This window comes from Sphaeramia orbicularis, chromosome 7 (assembly GCF_902148855.1).
Source record: "Sphaeramia orbicularis chromosome 7, fSphaOr1.1, whole genome shotgun sequence".
Taxonomy (NCBI): Eukaryota; Metazoa; Chordata; class Actinopteri; order Kurtiformes; family Apogonidae; genus Sphaeramia; species Sphaeramia orbicularis.
Genome location: NC_043963.1, coordinates 23,310,513 through 23,336,928, shown reverse-complemented (window position 1 = coordinate 23,336,928; position 26,416 = coordinate 23,310,513). Strand labels below are relative to the sequence as shown.

The 26,416-nt window shown below is 37.4% G+C and overlaps 1 protein-coding gene across 1 annotated transcript; it reads left to right on the top strand.

The window, feature by feature from the left end:
* Positions 1 to 26,416, top strand: cd34 (CD34 molecule). The gene is made up of 8 exons (XM_030139941.1): positions 1 to 236; positions 13,633 to 13,707; positions 14,611 to 14,873; positions 16,519 to 16,596; positions 19,418 to 19,529; positions 19,677 to 19,729; positions 21,846 to 21,992; positions 25,514 to 26,416. The coding sequence occupies exons 1-8, from the start codon at positions 155 to 157 to the stop codon at positions 25,700 to 25,702; spliced, it is 999 nt and encodes a 332-aa protein (XP_029995801.1). The 5' UTR covers positions 1 to 154; the 3' UTR covers positions 25,703 to 26,416.

Here is a 26,416-nt window from a genome sequence, read left to right as displayed (position 1 = left end):
TGTCCCGCTCACTCAGACCTCACAGGAAACTCCCAGCTCCCCTGGCCCTCACACACTTCACTCACCATCACTTACTACACTTCTTACTCATACTCTCACACACACTCCTTCAGCAAAACACTCTCCCCATCTGCACTGAGTCTGACCAGGGAGGATGGCTGCGTCCATGTGGAGAATGAATGGGCTTTGGAAAACGATGGCTGGTGTTCTGCTGGTGTGCGCTCTGCTGCTGAGCAGTGAGTATTATTATTGTTACTACATCAGCTTTTATTTGATTGGAATTATGTATCCTCTCATCTTACGTTGCATGTTGAAATTTGTGTTTTTCTTTCTGTGTGTGTAATGCGTATATCAACAGCAGCTTCCATGTGTTTTACTTTGAGGTTTTGCTTTCATGTGTTCAAGCATGAGGTTGTAAAGGGGCATGGTTGGCTCAGGGGTGGCTGCAGACACAAAGGTCTGCTCAGGAGTGGAAATTTGCAGTTGTAGAATAATTATGCTTTACATCCTGTCTGAGCATCTGGGTGGAGCTAATACATTTTAAACGTGTGGAAAAGGATTTGAGATAACTTTGGTAGGCACATGAAGTATTTAAGCGTAGAAAAATATACTCTCTGGTCATTTAATGGGTGTTGCCTCATGCTATATTTTTGACTGTTACTCTTTGACATTTCGTGTGTGTGAGAGTTGCATGTCTGCTACATATAACAAAATGACCACATAACACATGTGGATCCAACAGAGCAAAAATAGTACCTTCAACTTGATTCCCTGGCGGTCTGAAAACAGAAGAAGAGTGTGTGTCTGTGTGTGTGTAGGTGTGTGTGTGTGTGTGTGTGTGTGTGTGTGTGTGTGTGTGTGTGATCATCATAACTGGGCAGTCCACTCCAAATCACTTTGAGGCCTCATGCTAATTGCAGGGTGATGTATGGCTTGGATGGTGTTGCTGTCTGGTCGGTTGTAAAGGAGGACAAGTTCTAGTTTAGTTCAGTATAACAACTTCTACAGGCCCCCGGTGTATGGGCACAGGGGCAGTAACCGTTTGGAGTGACCTTGGGAACACTTAAAGGAGTATTCCAGACTGATGAAAATAACCAGGGGTTTACTTTAAAAGGGGAAAATGCATGAGATGGCGGAACATGTTCGTAGTTTGCACAATAAAGAGGCACACCACATACCATGTGCAACAGCAGCTAAACAGATGGTAATTAGATTTACATGGAAATCTAATTATTCTGGTTGCTCCCTGCCAAGAAATTAAACCTTCGATACGTGGGTATAGTAGTAGATGCAACTCATATCCACCATTTATATTTTTATTATCACTGTGGCTTTAAAAAGAGAGCAGACTCTAATATCCTAATTATAAACCATCCTGATTTTGCCTTTTGTCACATTTGCATAAAGCTGATCAAACATGCTACTCAGAGAGCTCAGAAGGGTGTTGTCTCCATTCTGTTGACCTCACCTCAGTTCTTCGCCACATCCATCAGTAGCCCTCACACAAACCTGCAACATAGTGGACACAAGTGTTCAACTAGTGTTGTGGTGTGAATTTGCAGAAGTATGATCACATATGGCTCTGAAATCAAAAATGGAAAACCTCACAATATTTAATTTGAGTCACTTCTTCTGTTCTGTGTTGATTTTCTGCATAATCATGTGGCTATTTTTGTTTTTGTTTTGATACATTTAACACTGACTTTTCCAGCACAACTGACAAGTCACAAGGGACAATCTGTCTCTTCACTGATTTTTTTCACAATGTAGGACTATGCAACTTCAGTGGGTCAGAAGTTTGACCCCTCTGACGTCAATATTCACTCAAAGTCACAGAAAATTTTTATGTTTCATGCTTCATTATAGCTGTCAAAGAAGACTCTTTGTCAAATCATCCTGTTTTGATATTCTGAGCTTCTCTGCTCAGCTCCTGCCTTGTGTCTTGTTCTCACTGTGAATCAGGAATTTTAATGCATCAGATTTGGTGGCAGTGATGTCATTAACCCCATGAGGGCAAAAGGCGAGACAGCAGTGAGTAGGCGGGTCCTAAAAACATAGTTTCCAGCTTTTTCACAAAAATACCTATTTTTAGGAGTCTGGCCATTTAATACAGTCTGTGTTTGACCAACATATCCATACCATAGACTCCAGAAAACGTATTCACCATGGCCTTGAATTAATCCCACATTAGGCAAGAGTGCATGGAGTCAGATAGTGAGTAATGGTGGTGATGGTGGAAGGAGTCCTAACATCAAGTAAAGACTGTGAAAATGCTTCACTACAAGGAAAACAACTCTTTACTCAGCTTTATTTAAGAAAAGCTGTGTATCTAAATGCAATTAATGTGCAAAAAGTAACAGCTGTCATCATGCAATAAAATAGAACCTTGTCAGTGTTTTACTATTAGAGCATTTTACTGTTGCAGATATTTAAGTCTTTTTAAGGATCTTTGGACTCAATGGATGGGTAGTTTTCAAAAGGGAAGTGTATGAAGGACTGTAAAGTCAAGTCAAGTCGAGTCAAGTAAAGTGAAGTAAAAATTACAATATTTGCCTCTGTGATGTACTGGAATAAAAATATATAGATACATTAAATACAAATGAAAACATCTCAAATTTGTGCAGTACAATATTTAAGTAAAGGTAATTCCACCACTGTTGTGTTGAAAAAAGTTCATTGCCTAGAAATAAATCAAAGGCAATGTTGCAACTGAATATTACCTGAGTGGATCATATATACTGGTATGCTAAACACAGCAGCTATAAAAACAGCACTCATGTGCAACTCAGCTAATGGCATTTACAGGTGAGATTTCCCTTATATCTGACTGCTTGAAACAGTAAATCAGAAAAATAAGGTGGGAGAATGAGTGGACACATTTTATACAGTGTGCAACAGGCAAAATTCTTTGATACACTTGCATCTTTGATGTGTTTGACTGTGCTTATCAGAGCAAACAACCTCAGTATGTAAAAACAGGCCAATCACACTGATTCTCCAACAAACACACATTTCACTTTTGCTCCTTCTTCACATGGCTGTCAGTCGAAACTTATGCAGGCACACAAATATGTAACACTGAAATGGGCATGGACTACAGTGTTGGGTGATGTCATTGAACGTCTGCTGAAGTATGTTATAAGCTGTCTCTCTCCCAGGATTTCAGGGGGAAAACCCAAGCTTTAAATCTGCTTTATAAGAGAGGAAAAACATCTTGCGTTGCTCCTTTCAGCTTGTCATCTACAATGAATGTTTCTGTTGCTATGTTAGGGCCTCAGGCAGAGCAGAATGAGTTGTGACAATCGCTGCAGGAGTATACCACATTTATACAAGATATTTGCTTGTGGTTTGGAGATGTGTTTATGTGTGTGCATGTTCTCAGATATCACTGCAGAAGCTCAAAAGAACCCCTTTAATGATGTATAAGAATAACAATAAAGGCTGAATGGCCCAAAGATACACCTGAATGTTATCAGTGAGGATGCAGAAAAAGTTTAAAAGTTAAACAGCATGAGCAGGCTTTTCAGAGTATATAAATCAGCATCTATATCCTCCACTTTGTCAGACAGCAGCTTCACCTTGCCAATGTAAACATGGGCAAAATATTGTAACTCTCTTTCTCATGGCCCTCAGCTACTGACCAGCATTCCTTCAGTCTCATGTTGTGATGGTTTGATTCACGTCATCTGCTCGAGGGTGTGGGTCCTTTATATAAGCTTTGGCAGATAGTCGTCTTATGTCAGGCTAGGGTGTGTGTCCACTAGGACCCAAAGTGATGGCTGAGAGGCAACGTAAGCTCATAAAGTAATTAAACCTGGAGACTGTGTGCCGTCATATGGCCAATTAGCTCCAGATCAGGCTCCAACTGAAATCATTGAAATATTCTAACACCGTCTGTTACCATTGTCCATTCTATTACCTTCTATCTGGACAATCACCAAAAGAAAAAACTTCATATCTGTAGTCATCTTCATTTGATGCCAACTCTCTTCCAATAAAAACATATTAAAGATATAAAAACAAAATTACTGTCACTACCAACTAAATGATCATCCAGGAAAAGGGGTTGACGTAGAGAAAGACATTGTCTAGCAACAATATTTACCTAGTGAAACAGTCTTAATGAATAGCAGCCGTTGTGCTAGCATTCAGATCTTCCCCTTCCAATTACTGCTGTTCTGGTTAGCTTATTGTTCCTTGTTCCCCTGGCACCCCGCTGCAATTTTACAGCTGTTGGGTTTTACCAGCACAAGGGAGAAAAAAAAAACACTCTCCTCCTGTTTTTCCTTCATTTTCACCCTAAAAATTTGGCAGGACAAGCTACAGTGAAGCCGAGAAACCTCAGATATCACTGCTCAGATCAAAACTCGCCATGTTCGGCTAATGAGCAATCCCAAGATTATACTGCAAATTCCAAAATAAGACATGTAGGCCTAGCATTGCTGGCTCTTCAGAGTTATTCCTGTCTTTTGACGCTGGATCAAAACTTCAACTTCAGCAACAGCTCAGTGATCCGATCCAACTTTAGGGTGATGTCACACCAAACGCCAGTGGAATACAATGGGTGGACGTAGCACATGATGTAGTTTTGAGTTGGACAGCCGAGCCGGACTGTCTTTATGGCAAGGCATACTGTTCACCATGGGGAATAAAAGCTCTTAATGAGCCTTAGCTGAGGCCTTTTGACTGCCAGAATAATTGCTCCTTGTTATTAATGTTCACTAAAAGGCATGCTGTTGAAGCCATGCTTAATACTCCTTAATTGAAAACACAAGACATTCCCTTTTGCTGTTCCCTAAATCCTATGTTTTGACACTGAACATTTGTTAATGCACGGGCATTATTTGCAATTGCAATAAACCCAGATTTTTTTTTCTTTTTAAGACAGAAAACTGCACGATTTAGGCAACATCTAGAAGTCTGTCAGTTTATTGCTATTATTTCCCAATCTCCTGCTCCTTAGACCGACTCATATCAAAGCCAGATTGTTTAGGGCTATAGGTTTGCATATCTTTTTACAACCTCTCCCCACAAAATCTCCACAGCTGGAATCAGTCCATGGACATCTGTTGCTGCAGCCCAGTTTGAAGCGGCTACAGCCCCTCAAAGCAGCTGGTGTTTCCAGTTTTAATCTGTTAACCAAAAGGATGGACTGTTTTGGAAATAGAAGTTTTAGGTTTCACATCCTTGTTGAAACTATTTTAATGAGTAAATTGGGGATTGAATGAAAACAATGGTCAGTAGCTGCTATCAATCATTACGTTACTTTCTTATTCTTTTTTTTTTTCTCCCTGTCTTTTCTCAGGGTCACACAAAGAAAGGAGGAATGTGTGAATAATGTTATTATCATTAACATTTAAATTATCACCTCCAGCCACTAGTAGCTTTTCCATTGGACATCTGCGCAAAACTTTACTGATATTTACTAAATGTCGAAAAAACAGAAGTGCGTAATGTTGGTTTTTCCATTAAATCACAAATGCGATGATTTGTTTATTTATTATCGCGAGATGACATGAGAAGTTATTCCATAAACATGGCGACAAACGTAAATATGGTGTTGATTTATAGATATATTCATTATTATTATATATTACCCCTCTATCTCGTACTAAATTTAAAAATGATTGGGTTTCCTGGTGTGTCCACACATACTGTGACATGTTTCTTCTTCTTCTTCTTCGCTTGTTGTAACATACGTCAACATCCGGTTTTTTAATTCACCTGACACTAGTTGCGATAAAAGGTCTTTACATTGCAGTTTTGCGTGATATACCAGTTGCACTACGCCGGAAAAACCACTTCTTGTCAGAGCAAAAACTTTTAATCAAAAAATGAGACTTTTGGCGAAACTGTCATTTTTCCATTTGGTAAATTTTTATGCGCAAGTTATATTTGCAAAGTTTGAGGGTCAATGGAAAAGTGATTACTATTAGGCAAAGGACAATTCCTGTGCGGTATCTCTGTGAGAACATTAATGCAGATGTAATCCCATTTCCAGTGTGAGGGTCTGTATTCCGGAGCTGGTGTGTGTTATCTGTTGCCTGCAGGATGTTCACCTCTGTGGCCCAAAGAGGTCAGTTCATGCCGTGTGCTGTGACAGCCACATCCTTTCCTGGGATGTGCATGGATAACATTCCAAACCTGTTGTTAATTCCATTCATTTTTTCAGAACTATCTTTTGTTTTGTTTAAAAACACTAGGGGTGTGGGCAGAATTGAAAAGTAAACCTCTGCCACCTATCTGTACAGAAACAAAAATAGTTCTCACATTTGGGGACCTGGGTGATGAATTACTGGGGATTAATTTTTTTTCCAGTTTCCCTGGAGGAGGAAATAGTAAGAAGGAATGTTTGGTTTCCATACCTACTCCAGATATTCCAAAAGTAATATTCACCTTCATTCTTTAGTGCAGTCCTGAATATTATGTGTACTACAGAATAGAATAGAATAGAATAGAATAGAATAGAATAGAATAGAATAGAATAGATCTTTACTGTCTGTCACAGGAACAATGAAAATCAGTTTAGTAGCTCTGTTCCATTTTAGCAGCAAAAACACTAAGTGCAAAAAGGACAGTATAAAAATATCTCACAAAATACTAAAGAAAAATGTAGGCATGTGCAAAAGCTCCAGAATAAAATGTTAAATACACATATGCTACTAAAGTACCACTACACTGTTACAAATTTCCTGTAGAGTTTACAGTAAATACCAGGCAAAAAAGTTGCCAATAAAGTGCTGTAACATTGTCTGCTAATTACTGTAAAAATAATTAGCTACAGTATATTACTGGATACTTTTTACAGGTTTTTGCTGTATATAAATTACAGCAATGTATTGTTGTTTTACATTAGTAACAATCATTAATGGTTATCTAGTTTTTTTTGTTTTGACTGCTCCAGTTTGACTGTAGCCATGCTAACAGCGCTAACAGAGCTAACGGAGCCTGGACTATCAGACATTTCTGAATGAGGCTAATGCACGCAGCTAGCATTAGCTTAATTTAACCACTTTTTTGCTAGCAAACATTTGCAAAAATGGTGCATTCTGAGTCCTACACCCTGTATATTCTGTATGAAACACGACTAAGGTGAATAAAATAATGTGAAATACAGTCACTCACACAAATAAAGAAACATTATTCTTACTAAAATTCTGGTTTTGACATATCTACATTACACGCCGAGTTAAAATAGACATCTACATGGTCAGATTATATTGCATGAAGTTACTACTTGAATCACATTTTAATTTTGTGGGCTAATAATGTGTTACTTACACTTTATTGAGTGGATGGATGTGGGGTTCGCTTCCCTGTGTCCACCTTCATGTCCTCTTTCGTGCTTTCTAATAATAACAGTGTGTAATTGTCATTTGTATCGTTTACAGTCAGGACCAACTGAAGACACAAGCATCCTGTAATTTTACAATGTAATACTGGGAACAAATGCTTAAAGTTACTGCAAATTTTTTTTTTAACCCATAATGCATTGCAATTTACAGTTACACATTGTAAATTGTTAGAACAGGAAGCTACTGTAATTTTTAACTGTAGAAATTACAGAAATTTGTTACAGTGTAGAACTACTAAAATACACAAAAGGTAACTATACTACAAATGAATAATATGTACAACATATTAGGATATATACAGGTAATATAGGATATGTATATTAGTTGTAATTAGATTAGGAGGTGTAAATCATCATTAAAGAACATAGTTTAAGGAATGCAGATACAACTTCAGGTCCAAGATGAACATCTGGAGACAGATGTTCGCATGAAGGCGTGGTCCATCATGACAGCCAAGGTGGTGTCTCTATAGCATGGGTGGAGCTCCAATGTAAGTCTCAAGAGTTACAGCTGAGGCTTTTTCCCCTTTAATATGATGTCATAGATTGCACAGCTTTCTGACAGCGCAGCACATGTACAGGGAGGGAAAGAGGTCCCTAAGGAGATACGCTGCAGCTGCACCACTTCTTCCCATCTTCTGGCCTCCTCCCGAGTCTCCCCAGAGAGGAAGCTGGCCTCATCCTCAAATACCATGCGTAAAAGATGTCTGTCCCCTGCTCAAACTCTGTGACTGCACCCATTTAATCAAGCGTGACACTGTTTGTTTTTACTGAAAATTTCCTCAGTCTACTCCACCCTGAACTTGAGCCCTGGAATAGCAGGAAGGACAAAGATCTCTATCACAGTCTCAGGTTAAGGAGATCAGGGAATTAATGGGAAAAGTGGCAAAAAAAAAATGTGTAAGGCAGTGACATGGTGAGTGGTAAAGTATGGGGAAAGATAACGCTATTTAAAATATGCTTTCCCATATAAATTTGGTGCACTCATACAGAGTACATGATTTACTTGACTGCAGTGTCTTGTAACAGAAGATAGCGGGGGTGATAATGCTGTGCTCACGAACCATGCATGCATTATACAGCAGGCTTTGTTTTTGCTAAAGGTGTTATCTGAGCTCATTTATCTTACACCTCTGCAGGGTCAAATAGCACAAAATAAAAATTAACCATCAGAATCTTGAATCGTTAGAATCTGGGTTTAATTTTGGCACTTTTGACAATTTTTTATTTTGTTTTGTTTAGATTATTTTGAATATGCAACAAGACAAAGTAATCTTACTTAGTCCTTAGAAATAAAACAGGTAGTAAGAAGTCATGGAAAAAAACAAAAAAAAACCTTAGTCATGACTTCAATTACACATTCAAAAAGTGGTCTGTCAGGTATTATAAGTTTATTTATTTATTTGTTTGTTTGTTTGTTTATTTATTTATTTATTTCATAATCAATGGCCATTAGAAAATATACAGATAAATGAGAATAAATAAAAACACTAATATACTTCTCTATTCAGTCCTGTTTTCCACTCATGAGCACCCACAAATGGTTATAATGTGCAATGCAGATTTTGTCAACTGACCAATGGCCTTTCTTCATACGTCTCTCTTCACTCTTCACCATAGACAGTTGCGGAATTCTTGACAGTCCTCCAAGGGCTTATGACTGCTTTAGATATGGATATAATATTTAATACTGTATGTTTAGAATGGACTTTACTTTCATTCCCTCAGTGTATCAAGTTCAGTTTGTAGGTGTACTTGTGTCATACTACCACATGGTCCATGTCAGTAATAACTGCTGTGATCCCGTAAATATCCATAGATGAAGTAATATGCTGACATTAAGTGGTACATGTGCAAAATATGTTTGAATGCATGGCACTGTGTATCACTTAAAGCGGTCATATTTTGCTAAACCCACTTTTATTAGCCTTTGGTACATTTATTTGTGTATTTAGGGACCGTAATAGTTCCAAAAGTTTGAATTTAAACCCTCCAGGTGCTGCAAAGCTATCTTTATATTCATTTTGGCAAAAATCAAGTGGATTTCTACAACCTGTTTCAATTCTTGCTTAATTTGTTATGTTTTTTAACTAGTTACATCATGACATTTGCACATATAAGGTCCAGACACCATAACTGTTTGACAGCAGCAGAAGTTGTAGTCCATACTGATAGGGATGCACCAATACCGATACCAGTATCGGTCCGACACTCAGCATGTGTACTTGTACTTGTACTCGTAAAAGTACACCAATACAACCGCACCGATACCACTTATGGCAGCGTGGAGGTTGCGGAGCTTTTCAAAGAGCGACTGTGTGAGTTAGTGAAAAACTACTGACATATTTATGAAAACTACCCTCATCAATATCAATATTAGTATTCACATTAGTGTTACCTCTGTCGTCTCCATGTTTATTATTACTGACTTTCTTCTTAAAGAACGTTACTTTTCTTCGTGGTATTTGGCCAGTATGGTTAATTGAGAGCAGCGCCCCCTGGTGGATTGATTGAGAAACGCTCATTCCAACGCATTAAGTGTCAGTAGCAGCACTTTGTTCCAGTCAGACTAATGACAACGACAATAAAGTACATTTTCAAAAGTAACTAAGAACTGTAATGGTATTATTAAGTACTCAAATCGGTACTCGGTATTGGCAAGTAATCAAATGTAAGTAATTGTACTTGTACTCAGTCTGGAAAAAAGTGGTATCGATGCACCCCTACATACTGACAATGTGTCCAAACTTCGAGCCGATTACCTAAAATGTTCAGTTGTTGGTTAAATGGGACAGAGCAGCACAGCCAACAACCTGGAGGGGGTGGGGCATGAAGTGACTCATGTACATTTAAAGGGCCAGCGCTCAAAATGACCTTTCTTGTGTCATTTCTCAGAAATAGGGTTGAAAATGGACCTGTGGACTTTTATTAATGAAGAATTCAAACCCAATCATAGCATTTACAGTTTATGTAGACCACAGGGAATTGTTTTAAAATGCATAATTACATTTTTCAACTAGAAAAGCACACGGAGAGCGCAGACCTCCACCAAGGCAGATCAGTGCCCCCCCCGATCACCACCAAAATTTAATCATTTGTTCCTTGTGCCAGTATCAACATTTCCTGAAATTTTCATCTAAATCTGTCCATAACTTTTTGAGTTATCTTGCACACGGACAGACAGACAGACAGACAGACAAACCAACACCAGCAAAAACATAACCCCCTTGGCAGAGGTAAAAAGCAAAATATCACTCCTTTAACACTTCCACTGGATGACATAATTTCCCAGCGAGATATCTGCCTTTTCTGTCAGTTCTATCTATTGATGCTGATTAGTCCACTGGCAAAAAGAAATGCAGGACTTATGCTGCTGTTGACCATCCCGAGCCCATATCCTCTCTTTAACCTATGATTTAGTTCATTGTATCTGGCATGGCTACACACCACACACTATGTCAACATCAAGAACACCCAGTGCGAGAGCTTCAAGGAGGACAGGCCAAGCAGGATATCCACTTGATGTAGACCAGTAGTAAAAGAAAGCTGTTAGGAGGAGGATTTATTTGAACCCAGGGGTTACACAGTGTGCAGCTTTGGTCTTGTGCTCTCTGAGCTCATCAAAAACACTCTGGAGGGAGGCCAAAGTAGTGTTTATATGGAGTAGGAGTGTTATGCATGTTTCCCTGTGTTTGTGTTGAGACTAAAGGTCCTACAACTTTGTGTTGAAACTGAGAGGCCTGGCTGGAAACATGGTGAGATTTCTCACACAGCTATTTGAGGAATCAGCGTTTACTGTGCATAAACCTCTGACATATTGCTTTGGCTTTGAATATTTGACTGTGTGAAAAATTTGAGTGCAAATGTGCATTTTTACGTGCATAATAGTCCATTAATACAGTTAATTTTTTATGTATTCATGCAGTTAAAGCTCTTCTTACTACTTAATGAACCTCTTGAGATGTATTTCCATTCTTACTATATTTGTCCTGAGCAAATCATCTGAGACATAAATTGTTATACTAGGTTAATTCAGGGATGTGAAGACCAAACATTTTAGTTCTACATTACTGCGCCATTAAACACAGCAGCTCAACTCAAAAGCAATTAGGTGAAGCTTGTAATAGCACAGTAAAACATTAGGATCTATGCCTACTTACACCAGTTAAAATGCAGTCTATGACTTTGGACATCGTTCAGGCAGCTGACGCCACTGTTGAGATAAAGCGCGCTGTGGGAGACATGTTGTTTTATAAGGCCTGGGCTACACTGCTGGACACTACTATCATGGTGGCCAACTGCCAGCTGTTAATCAAGGGAAAATGATGTAACGGTACCTTTTGTTTGAGGTGGTAAAATCCTACAAGGAGCTTGGAACCGATTCCAGTGTTTGTTAAAGCCAGCAATGTTTATAGCATGGCAAACACACACTAAACATCTAAATCCACCTCATTTATATAAATGTATCTGGCAATTAGCTGAGCAATGTCAGTGGTGCACCAAACACATTTTCCTCTGATTGCAGCATAGTTTGGGTTGGATTTTAAACAGTTTATTCACTCTGTTGGTTTCTTTCTCCACAGAGCTGTGCGTTTTGGTGCAGCATGGACTGAATTGCTCTTCTATAGTCTTTCTTAGTGTGTGTTTTAAGTGTTATATTGGAGAATAGTGACATGCCTCACTGGGCAGCTGAATAAACAATGACACTATTTTTGTTAGCTATCGTTACATGTCTGTGGCACTAAGGGTGGGGATGATAAACCCAGCTGAACCAGGAAGAGGTTTTTTGTGAGTGAGTGAGGTTGAGATGTGCTCTGTAGCAACTGGGCAAGAGTCAGGTGAAAAAATGAGCATACAATTGTTATTTGGAATATAACAACAACTATGACTATGACTACTAATAATAATAAGAAGAAGAATAACAAGAAGAAAACCAATTAGCTGTTTAGTTTAGTTTAGTTTAGTTTAGTTTGTTTATTTGTTCCTTTCATGAAAGTAGACAGTACATTTTCAAATCAACACCTCCATAACTGGAAAGGAGCAGCATGAAGAAAACATTTCTTGTATTTGTCTGCCCCTTAATTGAACAATTAAAAGAAAAAGACTGACAACTGATTTTCAACAGCCTACACCAATAACGCTATGATTATAACAACAACAAAACAAAACAAAAAAAATAACACAAATTCATAAGCTCATAATAACTGATCATCATCCAATTTAAGTTTCGAGTGTATATTGACAATTTTTTCTGCATTTGTACTTTTTTTTTTTTTTTTTAAATCGGTGAATATCTGTGCAGTTTTTTTAAATCCTGTAATTGGGTATTCTGTATTTTTACCCCAACAACATATTTGTTTCAATGTAGTCCTAGCAACTTGGCACTTAAAATCAAATCTTTTTCTATTTACTATTGTTTATGGGTGGTTATATAATTTGCAGCTGTTGACTCACTTCACAACATGATTTGACTAAGCCATTGAAAAAAAAAAAAAAAAAAAAAAAAAAAAAAAAAAAAAAAACAAGGACATGAACATGAAATAGGACATCTCCCAGCATATCAGTGTGAAGTCAGGAAGTCATGACCTTCTGACTGAGATGTTTATGTGCACAAAAAGCAAAACAGAGGCAATTAGTACATACTTAGTTGTAGGCCTGAGAACATGTGCCAAAATGGTTTGGCATTTTTTGCATTTGGCAAGTCAAATTTGGTCCACCAGGCCAAGCTGTTCAAACAAACCCTTTACTCTGACCTCAAACACAGAAAATTATACCTGGCAAGTCCTTCAAAACTCTTCCCCAGATATGGTATGAGAGATGTAATGATGGCTAATTTTCCCATTCATGCTTCTGCAGTATTTCACTTTAAGATTCACTGTGGGCAAAAGCTTCGTCATGAGCAAAATTTAAGCACTAACAGACATTCAGCTGATTATTTATTATTATAAGTTCAGAATTCATAGTACTATCTGATATGTTACACATCATGGGTGAAAAGGACATTCATTCATTAATTTCTAGTCCTTATTTTTAAGTATCCTTCTAGTTAAATGTTGAAATATTATTGAATAGTACTTGTATATTACCAGTATTTTACATTTTTACAGCAAATACATATCACTTCCAAATACTGGCTGTCAGTCTTCTTCATTAGTAATAACTGGCATCAATAGAAGGGTTTTACCCCCAAAAAACATAGTGATCAACAGCGAAGGAAGGTTTTAGACAGAATTCAAAGTGTTATTGTCACTGACTGTCTCTTTCGTTCTTTTTCACAGATGGGGTGATGTGTCAAGACGATGCAACAGATGCACCAGATGCACCTGGAGATGGAGCTGTCAGCGCCTCAGACTGTAAGAACCTCATCAAACACGCACTTTTGAAGAATCATAATGATAGTATTATGTTGAGGAAGAAGAGGAGTCTGACTTGAGATTAGGGGTGAAAGAAAATATCTGTTCCGCAACATATCGTGATATTTCATTTCATGACACTGTGTCGATATTAAAAAGTACTGTATCAATATTTTTAGGTATTTATTCAAATGGAGATATGGCGGAGGTTCGTGTTTTTGTTTTTAGTGTTTCTTTTATTTCTATATTCACATCTGTATTTTGCTCTGTTGTTTGTATTCTAAAAAGGTAGTACTGTGATATTGCAGATCATACATGTAGTTTTTTTTTTTAAATTGATAGCGCTGTTTTGTTAAATAATGGTTATTTCAATCATCCTAAAAGCACTTTTTACTGTCTGAGAGAGGCAGATGTTAATTTCTTTGTTAGGATCTCACAAAAATAATATTATGATGTTGGATGATTTAGGGACTGTGCACAATGCATTCTTTTCACAACTATATGATATATGAACATGTGAGCGGGACCTTAAACTGTAATGTCTGTAAACATCATTTTATTTATTTATTTATTATAACAAATTTTCATTTTTACAGAGGAAAGTTTTGTGATATAGTATTAAATCCTGTTCTGATCAATTAAAAATTTGTTTAGTATTTGTACATATTTTTGGTATAATTAAATTTTTCCAGGAAATATTCTCTTAGAAAAATAAACAAAAAATATGGCCTTGTTAACAGTATCGTGATATATGTCGCGATATATGGTATCGTGGTCCTAATATTGTGATTTGTATTGTATCACCAGATTCTTGCCAACACACACCCCTACTTGAGATCACTTCCACCAGGGCATTCCTGCATGTGCCTATGCTTTATTTTTGCGTTTGTGCTGTATTTTTAGCACCTCCAGATGCTGGAGACTCTGGAGTTTCAGGGCCGACTTCTGCCCCAGATGCTAGTGCTGCTCCCTCTGTTGCTGATGGTGCTGATTCTGCTCCTTCACCTGCTCCTGGAGGTTCCTCTTTCCCAGCAACCATTGTAAATGTTGTCCTTGGTGGTGGCAACCCAGAAGACGATAAGACGTCAGGCACTTCGGGGCCTCCTGTTGCCAGAGGGGATGATGGAGCTGCTGCAGACGTCGCCAGCGTTCCTAAACTGGTGGTGGTTAGTATTTTATAGTACCATATTAACCCTTTACAGGGCACTCATAGAAATACTCAATATTTAAATGTTCAGCCATAGTGTGTTATTGGAGGACATAACAAGACTTTATTACTTTTGTGAAATTACTATTACTATTGTTATGTAGAAAATCAAGGTCAGTGAAATTACCATATTTGGTTCCTTATCCATAAGTGACAAAAAAATCCAAGAAGTATATGTAAAACAATACAAGAAAAAACATGTAAGGTGAAAATAACATCACATTTAGAACATTAGAACAACAGACGTGCCCATAGAGACACATGTTGTGTAGTAACGAAGTAATAATACTTCACTACTGTACTCAAGTATGTTTTGGGAGAATTTGTACTTTACTGAGTATTTTTTATTTTGTTTACTTTCACTTTTACTTGAATACATATCCTAACTCAATTGCATACTTCTACTCCGATACATTTTTAATACACAGTACTGTTACAAGTTGCAAAAAATATATTAAAGGAAATTTGGTGTTTTCACCGCTGAGATTACCGGTGACTGCAACAAAGCCAGGAAGCTGATTTGTCATTGGGTCTAATCGCTTAATGGGCAAGTGCAAACGACAGTCCACACTTAACCTGTTAGCAATCTGTGGTACTGCTGTTGTCTGGATGTGAACAGCAGTGTAATATTCAAAATTCTGACTGCCTTTGGTTGTTATTAACATTTACTTGTACTTTTGGTCTCATTACTTGAGAACATTTAATTGTAGATTACTTTATATACTTAAGTAAAGTAAATACTAGATACTTAAAAACTTTTACTTGAGTAGTGTTTCAGTTAGTGACTTGAACTTCTACCTAAGACATTTTTTAGTGAGGTTCTTCTTCTTCTTCTTCTTCTTCTTCTTCTTCTTCTTCTTCTTCTTCTTCTTCTTCTTCTTCTTCTATACACACATACACTTGTAAATATACACACAATTATAGCACGTATGTAGACCTGTGCCTCACTAACAAAGGCACCTGCCGTGGTACAAGTGTTGTAAACAAAAAAAAACAACAATTACAAACAAATAATACACATACACATCACAAACTTCTCAGCCATGAACATTTGTCCACACTTTAATGCCCTATTACAGTTACAGGTATTTGAACTCATTAACCCTGTTATAAGGTTTACAGAACTGAATGCTTATTCCTCCTCGTTGGGGTACCTGTACTTCTACTCAAGTGTAACTTTTCAGTACTTTATACAACATTGCTTTGAACATCATTCCTTACATTAGTACCATTTCTTCATGGTACTAAACAAAGCAGTTACACACACTGTTCATGCAGAGGTGGACCTTACAGACCCTGTAGACCACATTTGACCTGAGATTATTGCCTCATTGTCCTCACTGTAACTGTCTTGTAATGTATGTGGAAGTGACCAAAAATAGTAATTTGCCCGATAAAGGGTTAAAATGGTGCTAATCCATTTCTTAACATCATTATCATAAAATCACACATCAATGTATGCCCGTACTTTCATAGATTTTCCTTTTGTTTTCAAGGGAGCTCTTTTTGCAATAGGTGACTCATGTTGTAATTGCAACCATATGTGTAAATATACGCTGTATTCTCCTCGTTTGTTTATCTGACCTGGCGTACTGTCTCCACAGCCTGACGTGAAGTGTGTTGGAGAGAAAGATATCGCCGAAAGTAATGCTGTCAAGGCGGTGGTGACAACAAGTGACTGTGTGAGTACAATAGAGTTATCTCCTAAATGTAAAAGTAGAATATTTTCATAAATCAACACCCAGATAATGTACACCCTGTTATCATCCATGCCATTCAACTTGTAACAATAGTGCTTCCTTGCCTCATGCCAGAGACAGTATCAAACTACCGACATCTCAGATTTTAGTACGTAACTCTAAAGGCCACAGAGAACTGGACACTTTTATCTTACAGTAATAATTTCCTTTTACCAGGACCTTTTTGGCTCTATAGCTTAGGTCTGGAGGAAGCAGCTTATTCAACTTAGTAAAAGAAAATGAATGTGTTTTAACAGGAAAATATGGCCCTGATAAAGGTGGATCTTTTCGCAGACATTCCTTAGTTGCTGTAAATCCTGAGATTGTGTTCTTGCCAGGAGACAAATGAGGACAAGAGCTGATTTTTTCCTCACTTGTTCTGTGGTCTCCGGGGCAAAATAAAAAGTTGCAAGGGTGTGGTTCTGTTTCATAGTTATAAAATAATAGATACTGTCTTAACAGTAAGGGCGCCTTGCTTTTACAAAGCTTCTCAAAATGTAGTTTTATACTGTGCACCATTATAGTACTTTCCAAATCAATGCCACAAAGCACAATGAACAGTTAGATTCTTGGATTGTTGGATTACATATTTGTGCAGGTCGACAGAACCATATCAGTAGGTCAGTTCCCACTTTACACATTTCCTCTGTTTGGGTCATTACTGTTTCATCCACAGAGCCAGAAACATCTGCAGAACTCATCTGTCTGACTCAAACTCAAACTAAACATGGAGTACAGTACCAGAAGGCTTATAGAATATGAATAGAGTCAGGCAAGAGTGTGTGAACAGTGTGACAGACCATGATAAAAGAACAGTTTCTCCGGCATCAAAATGTGATTCAACAAAACTTAAAATAAAGACAGTAGAATATCAAGCGGAGCCCCATATACTTTAGTAAAGCAAAGCAAATTTGCTCAGCACAAAAAGGCAACCAAACCACTATTCTGCTGTTATGATGCTGGACAAGTCAAGTTATAAAAAGAAAAAAAAAAACAAAAAAACAGTTTCTCAATAGGGACATTTTTATAACCATTAATGATCTGACGCTGTGAACTCTAAGAGATATATACCCCTGTAAATTGTTAAAGTTAAAATTGTTTAAGTTGCTATAAAGGCTTTGTATTGTAATATAATATACTGTATGAAAAACACATTCCGTTCTCTATAGTTTGTACTCATGTGTTCTGTATGGTATGTACAAAGAATGTCTATTGTAATTCATGGAGACTCCACCCATGAGTCCAAGAGGACACATAAGGTCAAACACAGCAGGTTGTGACAATATAAGGATTGCTGAAATGAACATGTGATGGTCACAGACAGATGTAGGGGATAATACGTTCCAGGGGAGTGATTTTTGTTGTACGTGTTCTGCCCTTGTGAGTTCCTTCCTGCCTGCCTCAAACACATGGGTGTTATAGCAGAGTCCAGATGCGGGCCCACTCCCAACTAACTGAGGATTCGGGGTTTGCTCATAGTGATCCTCTGGGAAAGTGGAGAATTGTCTGGATTGCATTACAGAAAATCAACAGAGTTTCCAAATCTCAAAGCCTGATGTTGCGCAATGAGATGATATCATAGTTTAAGGTTAAGGTGGGAAAATGAAGGTGTGGTCAGTATATTTTCCATCCCGGTGCATTTTGTCTCCATTACGCAAAATTGTGTATCAACGGTCAGCTGTAGAACGTCAGTAACTGACATCTGGGTTTGGGCGAAGAAAAAGATGTATTGCTCTTTGGTTGACGTGCACTTTTCCCAAATCAGAGGGATAATTTACTAAAAAAAATCCTTGGCTTTTAAGATATATTTATTAGAATTTTGAATGTTAGAATCACAGTGCATAGATACAAAGTGAACATAGACATACAACATGAACTATATTAACCCCAGTCCCAACCCCCCCAGCCCCACATCTCATCTATCAAAATTTAAGAGGTACAAAGACACAATTTTTCAGAGGTACAGGGATGAGGGAGATGTTGGGTATCACTGGGTGTTATAAAGATGTACAAGTATGTGGTATGTGTATGTATATGTGTATATGTGTTTATGTATGTATATATCTGTGTATGAATATGTATTTACATATATGTGTTTATTGTATTATGTGTTTATGTAAATCATATTATATTTGTTCATAATAATACAAATCCAGAAAACAAATTATTTAATAATAAGTATCAGTCATATTATAGTATATAGTATAGATATGCTTAGACTAGGAAGATTATTATTGTTATTAATTATGTAAGGAGAAGGGGTGGGAGTTTATAAGTTATGCTTCTTCTCACTCCTTTTCAAATATATATTATATGTCTTGTGTTTAAGTGTTTTGTTTATTTATTTTCTTCTGTTTTGACATTCATATATGAAATAAACACATCAATCAATCAATCAAGGTTTACAAGGAGGAGAGAGTAAATGCATAAATAAATAAATAAATAAATAAAAAATAAAGAACATAAATATACACAAAGTTACAAAATTAAATGCATAGTGCAATACCATTAAAATGTGTCTAGACAGCAGATCAACGCTACTCAAGGGGTTGTAGAGCCAGTGTAGACCATGGCATACAAGTATTGCATGTAATTCTACAATATAGCATTCCTAACCAACCAAATGGTTTTGATTTGTACACGTTTTACATGACCAAAGAATCGAGAATTGGAAGTAAATTAATTTCATTTTTCACTGTATCAGTTGGTTGTTAACACGTTTATATAGATTTTAGTTAAATAATTTCAAATTTGTTTCATACAGGAGGAAACAAAGAACGTTATCCAGGCAAATCCTGCAGGCTGGTGCAATAAGGAAAACTGTAATCTGGAAATCTTCCAGGATGGAGACAAAGTACTGGTGGCCAGTGATGATGGTAAGGGCTAAAGGCATCGGTTTTGTTCATTTCTGACAAACGTATCACACGTTTCCAACACTCTTGCACTGTTGTTCGTCATCAAAATAGTGTCCGGACCTGATAAAACAAACATTTATTCATTTCCAACATTGTTTCCCCCTGCAGCAAACTTGGGTACTTTGGCTGAAGCACTCCAGAGTGACGAGTTGAAAAATAAGGTACTGTATGAAAGGTTATTACTGTGCCAGTTTCAGTATGATGTTGTGGCAGTAAAATAATCATAAAATTCTCAAGGCAAAACTAGTGAAGTAGATCTGGACTTCAACCAGTTTTATTTTCTTAAGCCATAAAGATCCAAACAGCCACCGGCGACCAAAACCATCTACTGATCTAATATGTTTAATAACTTCTGATCCACTAATTCTATCACTACATGTAAATAATTGGTGTAAAATACAGTTTATCTACTTTTCATGGTCATCAGATTTGACCCATTTTGGATCTTCAGAGAGAGTTACCACAGAGACACTGTCATCTTCTACAACATTGATTCACCTGTAAAATCCATGGAGTTGTATCAATGACAGTGGATGGAGACACTTGGTTTATGTTCAGTTAATGATATATTTTTGCTGAAAAACTGGTTCTGATATAATAAACATCAACTTTAATCTGAGCTTTTATGAACATCTACATGATCAGTAAATTAAATATAGCAAAATACATGATGTTCATTGAAAAAATACAGAATATAAAGAATAATGTCATAATAAATGGTGATAAATCAATTAAGAAAAGATATGACCCATTTGGACGTTCAGAGGCTCCATAGTTGCCATGGAAAAACGACCATCTTCTACAGCATTGATTCACCAGTAAAACCCATGGAGTTTGACAAATGACAGGTGTAGATGCCTGTTTTTATGTTCAGTCATTGATATCCTAGCTGAAAAAGTCCCGTTTTCTCCAGTTTTTTCTGTTGTAAAATAATAACCTTTAAATTTACTCAGAATTTTTATGAACATCTACATGATCAATAAATTAAGCATTAGGGAAATACCTGATTTACACTGAAAAATGCAAAATACAGAGGATAATATTGTAATAAATGGTGATAAATCACTTAACCCCGTAACGCCAAATGTGTCATATTTGATTCATAAGTTTTGAAGCTCTCTACATGATCAGTGTGATATTTTTGTCTTGAAAAAAACTGATGTATACAATTAGATACATGCAATACATGGATAATCCACCAGGGGAGAGGATTTCATCCACCGGAGGCCTTTTCAGTGACACTGTAAGATTAATGAGGAAGGAGGCTGAACTTTGAAAAGGAATTACCAATTTATTAGACATGTTTGTGTTATATTATGTTTTTGTTTGTTCAAAAATAATAATATTTGAGCATTGAGACCTGATGTATCAAATATGATACAAAATTGAAACTCATACATGTAAACTGATATTTGAAAAACATTTTTTTGGGTTGTTCAGAAGGACCAATAAAGGCTCCAGTTTCAAAGAACCGAAACTTTCTGTCAGGGTCAAAACACGGTATTCAAAATGTCTCTGACGGGACCTTTTAGAGACAATTTGACAGATTAGAGTTGCTAAATGACTTACATTTTTACTTTTAAATTAATTTTTGCTTTAGTTGGACCATAAGGGATTATCCAAAGCAAGGAGCTACTTTATATTGAAATAAATGTTGGAATGGCAATCAATTAAAGTTCGCTCTCTGACTTGTGCAAGAGGTCCCAGGTTCATCCCGGATGAGCCCCCACTTGTCACAACCTGGCTCTGATGTTGGACAAAAATGGAGACAGAGGCGGTGATAAAGATGTAACAGTGATTTATTATATAAACTAATAATAAACAAAATACAATATGCAACAAAAAAGGCCAGTCGAGAGGAGCATGTGGACCAGGGCAGGACAGAACCAGAACCAGACCAGACCGGGCCAGACCAGCGAGAGACTGAGCGTCCATGTTGACCTGCTTAAATAGGCCCGTCACAGGTGCAACCAATCAGGACATCTCCACCTGGAAAAGAAACTGACAGTGCCCCTAGTGCCCAGAAAGGTGTGGGGCCGTCACAGATGGGACATTACTGTGTTTTGACCCTACAGGGTTAAGAATGGTTAAATAGAGAGAAATTCATTTGAGAACTGACACAGAAGTAGCACTGGGTCTTTATGGGTTAAAACAAAACAAGACATTTCCTTTTGACATGCCTGAGGGGCGACATTAACACTTTCATTTGTAGTTTAAATATCCTTAGAATGATAAAATATCTTCTTATTCCAACTTTTGTCTTCATCCTCTTTGCAGCTGGGTGTGAAAGATATTAAGTACTCATCATCATCGGGTTCTTCTGTATTTGTGGGGATACTGATCACCGGTCTGCTGGCTGCTCTTGCAATCGCTATTGGTTACTTCAAATGCCAACGCAAGGCTGACACCAAGGGAGTAAGGCTGGTAAGCTTCTTTACACATTTGCACTCAACAATGAATTTATAATCCAGTATTTTATTAGTGGGAAAAGTATTTAATGATTAGCCTTATATGTTGGTGCTGGCTCTCCAGGAGATGCCCGTCAGTCATGCATTATTCAGCACACAGTTCACAATGGAAAATAATTACATGCTGCACAATTTATGTGTTGTTTCCACCGCAGACAATGGAATACTGACTGTGATTGCATTTACAGTTGATTATTTGTTAACCTATTTTTCCGACACAGTTTAACTCCTATTGCAGAGCTGAATGAGGTGTATTTTATCATACACTTTCAGTGTGTACGAGCACATAACTCATTACAGATCCAGCAACGCATAGATAGTGTTCGACAAGGTTCATGTTTGACTTCACGTGAAATTGAAAAGGCTTGTTTTCCTTCCTTAGCGATGCAGCCAATGTTTTAATTAGAGAATGTTGTTGGCTAGCTATGAGAGAAAATACACAGAGAAAGAAAGAGAGTGTGTTATCCAGCGACCTACGCCCTGCTTTATGCTGCTTTATCCATTTGCAGAATTCCCTGTTCAGACACAGCTGTTTCTCCACATTACTGGCAATATGACATGATAGAAACCATATAAGAGGGTGTGGATGTTTACAAGCAATAATTCAAGGGTGTGGGGTATGTATACAGATTTGCATGCACATTATATGCATCATACATCTGTATCATAGTAGCAGGGATTTTTTTTGTTTTTTCTCAGTAGAATGAATCAGTGTTGACACAAATTGCGTTTTTTTCATGTGGCTGTTACTCTATAATATGTTGGTCATGGAAATTTTAATGCGTTCCACATTCCAGTTTTATACATTTTTACAGCCGACATATGTGCATTGATACCTAAATATGACATAAAACTGCTCCAAAAGTAGTTCACTCAACCTCAGATACTCTACTACACTGGAAAAAATCTAAATCTTACCAAGTGTATTTTTTTCTCATTTCTAGTTAAAATATCTCATCACACTTAAAATAAGACATAATCACCTAAAGAGTAACTTTCAGTGAGATATAAGAACTTATTTTTAGACAAAAGATCTTGAAAGTCTTATTTCAAGAAATCTTACCAAGATCATTTTCATTTGTTTCATTGGCAGATTTTTTTTTTTTTTTTGGCTTAATTCAAGATTTTTTTTTTTTCACCAATCTCAAGATTTTTTTTTTTTTTTTTTTTTTTTGCTAAATTCAAGCAAAAAAAATCTGCCAGTGGAAAAAGTGAAAATTATCTTGGCAATATTTCTTGAAATAAGATTTTCAAGATTTATTATCCAAAAAAAAGTTATTTTATCTCACTGAGAAGTTACTCTTTAGGTGATTATGTCTTATTATTATTATTTTTTTATTTTTATTTATTTATTTTTTTTTTCACTTAAGTTTCTATTGAACTTTTACAAACACATAATCAGCAAAAAGAACAACACCAAAAGAAATGAACAAACAAACCTTTTTTCAGATTTATTCAGTCCTTCCACCATTCCAAGTTCTGTAATTATCCCATTTATTCAATTATTTGTCCATTGGTGCTTCTTGTAGTCGCAGTTTATGAGCTATTTTTTCCATTGTATATATTCCTTCAATAATTGTGATCCATTCGTCCTTTGTTGTTGGTTCTGTCTTTCCCCAGTTCCTTGTAATAGCTTTTTTGCAAGCCACTAAAAGTACCTTAACCACGTACATGTCGTTTCACACTACATTTCCATCAGACAAGTCACACAAATACAGTACATCACATCTCATTGGAATCTCATACCCCATTATTTGTTAAAATACTCCACACACCATCTCCCAAAACACATTTCCAAAAGACATGTGTGTGATCTACATCAAATTCTCCACATTCCATCCAACATTTCTGCTGTCTGTTTAACTGCTTACTTTTCTTCTTTGGTGTAATAAAGAAAGGCACCAGACTGATTATGTCTTATTTTAAGTATGATGAGATATAATGATTAGAAATGAGAAAAATACACTTGGTAAGATTTAGATTTTTGGCAGTGTGGTCAGTGGGTGTTGATGTTTTCGGGGCAAAAAGTAACTAGACATTTAAAAATTGGTAATAAAATCCATATTCCTATTACAAATTTTTTGAAACAAATAATACATATTCTTTATTACATGGGAAAATGAAAGTAAATCTTCATATTTCAACATAAGCGGTCAGGGATAGAATGAACAACCTTGTAAGAAATAAGAAATAAGACAATAAGAAAATAACAAATCCCCATTAGTGTTGTCTGTTTAAAACATGTTTTCATCATGACTTCAGTAATACTAAAAATTCTATAAGCAATTTCCAGTGCCTGGTTACTTTTTACCCATCTTGTACAGGGTGACCCAAAAAAACGGGAATTTTTGAAGTGCGTATTGGCAGACATGAGCAAGTGGCAGCACTGCGAGACAGTGACCTTGAGCAAATAAACACACCCCCATTTTAGTAACCATGGATCAGTGGAACAGGCAACAGCGTGCGCTAGCCATAAAAATGTTTTATAAAAACGGTGATAGTTTGACAGCTGTGCAGAGGGAGTTCCGACGTTTTTACAGCTTAGGATGTCATGGTGCTGTTCCATCAAAACACGCGATAAAATGTTGGATTAATAACTTTGAAGAGACTCGATCTGCCCTAAAGAAGAAACCAACAGGACGACCAAGAAGTGCTCATACTCCTGGCCCCCTAGATCGCCAGATTTGTCCATTTGTGATTTTTTCTTGTGGGGCTATCTCAAGAGTAAAGTGTACACACCTCGACCAAGAACTCTGGATCAGTTAAAACAGAGAATTCAGGATGAAATTCACAGTATCCCAGCTGAGATGTTGCAGCGGTCAATGAGGAATCTCAACAGCAGATTTCAAGAATGCATTCGTACAGGAGGACGCCATCTACAGGAAGGAATTTTTTTTAAAAATGAAAATTCCATCATTGTTTCTTAAATGGGCGACATGGTGGTGCAGTGGTTAGCACTCGTGCCTCACAGCAAGAAGGTCCTGGGTTCGATTCTAACACCAGTCGACGGGGGGTGGGACCTTTCTGTGTGGAGTTTGCATGTTCTCCCCGTGTCTGCGTGGGTTCTCTCCGGGTACTCCGGCTTCCTGCCACCATCCAAAGACATGTACTAATAGGTTAATTGGTTAATCTAAATTGCCCATAGGTGTGAATGTGAGAGTGATTGTTTGTCTCTATATGTTCAGCCCTGCGATGAACTGGCGACTTGTCCAGGGTGTACCCCGCCTTCGCCCCTGTGTAGCTGGGATAGGCTCCAAGTGACCCCCGTGACCCTAGTGAGGATAAAGCGGGTTCAGAAAATGAATGAATGAATGAATGTTTCTTAAATGGCATGGTTTAAGGTTTCAATTACTATGAATAAAATATTTTTCTTCCATCACTCTTGGTTTTATTGGATTGTTAAAAAGTTCCCGTTTTTTTTGTGTCACCCTGTATATAGAACCGTGGAATAAAATTTGGGTTGTGCTGTATTTACAGGCAGAGGAGGCCTATCCGGCGGATCAGGAGAACCAGGGGAATACTCTCGTCTCTGTGGCCCCACTCAACCCCCCACCTGAAACCCAGGAGAAACCCAGCGTAAATGGAGAGTCTCCTGAAGCAGCCAAGACCCAGCCTCCTCCTACCAACGGCCATTCCACCGCCAAGACAGCTGACACCGAGCTGTGAAATAGTCCACAAATAACTGCAGACGAAGAATTACCACACTATACACACGAACATACACCCGCACACAAACACACACTCACACATGCCTCACTCCTTTTTTTAATCAACTCCCCCCACAGTCATTATACAGCTTAATGGACATGACCAACACTTTCCTACTTCAACACTCCTCTAGTTGTGGCCCCCTTTACCTCCTCCTTTGGCTGCGTGCCTCAACAAACATCCTGAAAACTAGTGTAGTTAAGATAGCAACGGTGCTGAGAAATGATGCTGATGACGACAAAGGCCCAGTCCCAGGGTTATTAACGGCATTCAGGCTGGAGAGACGCGTATAATTCTGGGTCGGATAATGACTGCAGCTTCTGGAGTCAATGCAATGTGTTGTTGATTCCTCTGCTTGTCATCAGCGTTACAATTCCAACCAAACCCTCCACTAGAAAACATCGCATAAGCACACAGATGTCCATAGTTTATTGTAAAGCCATAACAAAGAGAAATAAAACACATCACACTGCCTTGAAATCTGTTTACAAACTTCTCAGAGACATATTCAATGGGCTCTCTAGTTTGTTTGATTGAGCTATAGATCTTGTATGTGTGTGAATGTGTGTGTTTGATGTACACTACAAACAAAAAGTTAAGGATTTTTTTTGTTTGTTTTTTGTCATTTTTGCCATTTGTAAATAAAACTACAGTATGTCTGGTCATTAAAAA